Here is a 3,892-nt window from a genome sequence, read left to right as displayed (position 1 = left end):
AGTTGAGGAAAATGTACATTTTTTATTGGAACATTAAAAAAGTATCTCACTTATTTTCTAAATCATTCGCATAACCAACGGTAGAGTATTGTTTTGTATCGAACATATTGTGGATTGATCATTAAAAATCCAAACGTTAAAACCCCGGCCCACACAAAAGGTGGTTATATACTTATATAACGCATACCGAAAGATAAAAAAAATTAAAAATAAAACACGTTGAGATAAACATAAAATAGTGATTAGATGTATGATATAGTTAAGTACATATATGTGGTTGCAGCCTGGCAGGCTCTTACCATCAACCTTTGAACAATGTTACACAACATTTTACATAGTTTAGTACATTTCCCACCTCACAAACTTTATAGGAATTAAATCTAGGATTATACAAACATAAGATATCAAGTGAAGATATATGTTTCTTCCTTTCTCTATACAAATGTTCTTCTTACTTAAATGGCCTAAGTAATTATATGTCAACAAATTCAGTATCATAGCTCAACTTTCATTTGACCTGTGCCCATTAGTCCTGAATCAAATTAAAGAGTTCACACATAAGATCAAAAGTAAACCACTATCTTAGATGTTGGTTGACCTTTTTTTATAAAAAGTCAACTCACCTTGGAAGATTGATCCTTGGTTTTGTCCAAATCCCATCTGTACAAGACTCTGAAGATCATTTTCCCAAAACGCCGACGCCTGAAATATACAATCTTAACATAAGTTAACAACGCCTTGCGTAACAAGAAAGCTTTTTTATTCGAAAAAGTATATTAGCTTACATCACCAAAGCCATCGGTTTGTGATGACTTCATGTTTGAACCACGGTGCATCATTGATGTCAATTGGTTCTGTGGTCCGTCATGAACCAAGCCGTAAAATGGCTGAGACGATGCATCCAAGTGGTTCATGGGATTTAACATCGAAGCACGTGTCTGGAAACGGGTAAAAAGCGAAGAAAGTTACTTGGAAGTTCAAAGTTTGCACGCGGTAAAGAAATGTTATAAAAAAGCTTACATCTTTAGATAAAAGTGCTTCGACGTTCATATCGGTCCTTGGATTAATTGTTGCTAGTTTCATTGACAAGAACTACACAAACAAAAATAATAAACAGTAAATTAGTTAATATTTTTAATCTTGTTTATACTATAAGAACTGTTTATGCATATATAGTATATACCTCCACTTGTCTTTGCAACGACTGCACGTAGTTTATAATCTCGTCGAGCATAACCGCCTTTCCAGTCACCTTTAAACAAGAATCCCATCTCAAGTTACCAACAGAATTACATAAACTGATGTAAAATAGTTTTTAAAAAAAGTAAAATTTACTAATGTACTTTTTTTTAGTATACCTTATTACAACCCGGGACAAGATCTTGAAGGAATTTCATTCTCTCACTAATCTTTTCTCTTCTGACCTGAAATTCCCAAATGACAGGAATGATAAGATGAACATTGGAATGGAATTAAAAAGAAAAGAACTAAAATATAATGTAATGGAATTGACATACTCTTTCAGCAAGACTATGGCTATCAGTAGCTTGACCTCTTCTTGCTCTGACATGAATGTAATCCTTTGGTGGCTCTGCTTGTTTTGCATTTTCCTTACTTTGTTTCGGATTCCGATTCCGATTCCCTTCCTCCTTTTCATTTTCTTTCTCAATTCCATTCCCTTCTTCACCTGACTTGCTTCTTTTTGCATCTGATTCCTCTTTCTCTTGTTCTCCTACAGTCTGCCACAGTAAAAGATCTTTATAATTAATATAATACAAAATTTAAAAAATATCAAATTTTCAAAAATAACTGAATTAGCTAACCTTACTGTCTGAAACAGGTAAAGTACTGAATTGGGATTCCTTTCCCTTTCCCTTGGGAACTGCTTTCCTCTTTCTACCATTGGAATTGGAATTAGGGATTTGTTCAGACAGTGATGATCCCTCCTTGGAATTATCCAACTTCTTATCCGATCCCGGAACCAGAATTGGATTCGACACTCTTGACAACTTTCTTGATTCCACCATTTGAGGGAATTCAGATTCATTTATCCCCAAACAAGAGAATCTTGCAGCCCTCTCCACAAATCCAGGATCCGCAAGAAACGGAGTAGGCGGGAGTTGATGATTCCTGGGAATTGAATTCCCAGGAATCTGATGGTGGTGATCCATGATGGATAACTTAAGCTTAGGTGGTGAATTCAATGGAGTGTTATAACATGATGTGTTGGTACTATTGGTTCCTCTAACACATGATTCCGGTGATATCTCACCGGAATTACAAATGCTTCCTAATCTACCAATTAGTTCCCTAAGCACCACATTCTCACCAGCTGGAACTGGAATTGGCATTCCAGTTCCAATTCCAGTTCCGGTTTGGGAATTGACCGGTGATGACACAATGGAACTCAATGCGGATTCAAAGGGATCGCTCTGATCCATTGAATGATCCCAATTCACTTGACTTCCCATTTCCATTTCCATTTCCATTCCAAGAATTGAATTCCAGGGTTGTGGGATTTGAATTCCAGTGTTGAAGAATCCATCTTTTTCCATTCTTGAAACAATATTAATCAAAATCCCCAAATGGGTGTCTGTTTTTGGAGTTATTAAGTAAGAAAGATTGGAACTTGATGATTAATATGACAATTTGGTTGGTTCTTGGAAGTGTTGAGCAGTTGGGTAATAACAGAAAAGCAGAAAGAAAAAAAGAGGAAGAAAGTTGGGTTGGAAGTGAAGAGGAAGCAATGAAGAAAATATTTAAAAAAAGAAACAAGATGTTCTTTTGAACTTTTTTTAATATAATATTGATTAAATAATTAAGTTATTAGGTTGCTGTAAAGTATTTTATAGTTTATTAATCATTTAATTATTTGTCGTGTCATTTTTAATAAATGTTACATGTGGCATTTGAGTATTGGACCTCCTAACCAAGGTCACAAGTTGAAGGAAGGAAAAACTTGTTTTGTAATCTTTTCAGAAATAAAATGTGTCGTGTTGAATCTCTAGACCATATAAATTTTGGTGTAGATCATTTTGGAACTAATATACTACTATACTAGAATAGTATTTATAATTTTTTTGACATTATTCATTACTTTGTTATATGTAAACTGATGTAACTCATAATACAAGTTCAATACAAACTCAATGTTAACTACATAAATATAAGAGTTGTATAAGTACTTATATGTGGCTATAACTAGATGTGATGGGAAGAGAAATAGGTAGTGTTATCCTGTTATGAAAATAAATTGTGTCATGAATAAAGCGGTATGTATAATTATTTATGTAGTCATCATAATTTTTCGCTTATAATTTGTTAGATATATAATTACCATGCATGTAAATAGCGTGTGTGTGCGCTCGCGCGCGCGTATGTGTGAAACCTCATGCAAAAAGTCAGTTTTAAGGACTTGCGGGCTTTTTTTTTCTTTTTATAATTTATCTTATCAAACTATTGTAAAAGATAAAATTATGACAATATTGTAGTTTTTAAGAAGTCAAATATGCTTAAAATGGCAAAAGATAACAACCATTACAATGGTGCGTCCACTTTTGAGATTGTGTTCATCGTTGTAATTAGATTTCTTCAAGTGTATTCAATGATACATCTAACTCCTTATAAGTTAACTTATAAGAGCAAATCTAACTTTAATACTTTTTAGAAGTCACAACAAAATTGAAGAAATACACCAATAACTCTATACGATACAAATATAGTTCAAGATTGTTTGTTTCAAATCAAAAATATATTACACTATGAGTGATGGCTGAAATATTTTTCACAAAATGATGCATTATTTCTTAACAAAGTGGAAACACTAACATATGATTTGGAAAATAACGTGTATACTAATTAACATGTCTGAACATTTTGGTCAGTTTTGTTT

The 3,892-nt window shown here is 33.2% G+C and overlaps 1 protein-coding gene across 2 annotated transcripts; it reads right to left on the bottom strand.

The window, feature by feature from the left end:
* Nucleotides 1–219: 219 nt before the first annotated feature.
* Nucleotides 220–2,832, bottom strand: LOC143573931 (transcription factor bHLH62-like). Of its 2 annotated transcripts, XM_077058695.1 has the most exons (8): nucleotides 1,824–2,832; nucleotides 1,518–1,739; nucleotides 1,359–1,424; nucleotides 1,184–1,252; nucleotides 1,021–1,092; nucleotides 786–938; nucleotides 624–702; nucleotides 220–532 (listed from the first exon to the last, which is right to left on the bottom strand). In XM_077058695.1, exons 1-8 carry the CDS (start codon nucleotides 2,553–2,555, stop codon nucleotides 495–497), a joined length of 1,431 nt encoding a protein of 476 aa, XP_076914810.1. In that variant the 5' UTR covers nucleotides 2,556–2,832; the 3' UTR covers nucleotides 220–494. The 2 variants fall into 2 exon arrangements, with proteins under 2 accessions (XP_076914810.1, XP_076914809.1); XM_077058694.1 differs by having other exon boundaries at nucleotides 220–702.
* Between the last annotated feature and the right edge of the window lie 1,060 nt (nucleotides 2,833–3,892).

This window comes from Bidens hawaiensis, unplaced genomic scaffold (genome assembly GCF_021521415.1).
Source record: "Bidens hawaiensis isolate Kalapana, Puna unplaced genomic scaffold, B.hawaiensis_p1.1 tig00026727_1, whole genome shotgun sequence".
Lineage (NCBI taxonomy): Eukaryota > Viridiplantae > Streptophyta > Magnoliopsida > Asterales > Asteraceae > Bidens > Bidens hawaiensis.
Note: the sequence above shows the minus strand (reverse complement) of the source record. Positions and strands in the feature narration are given on the sequence as shown.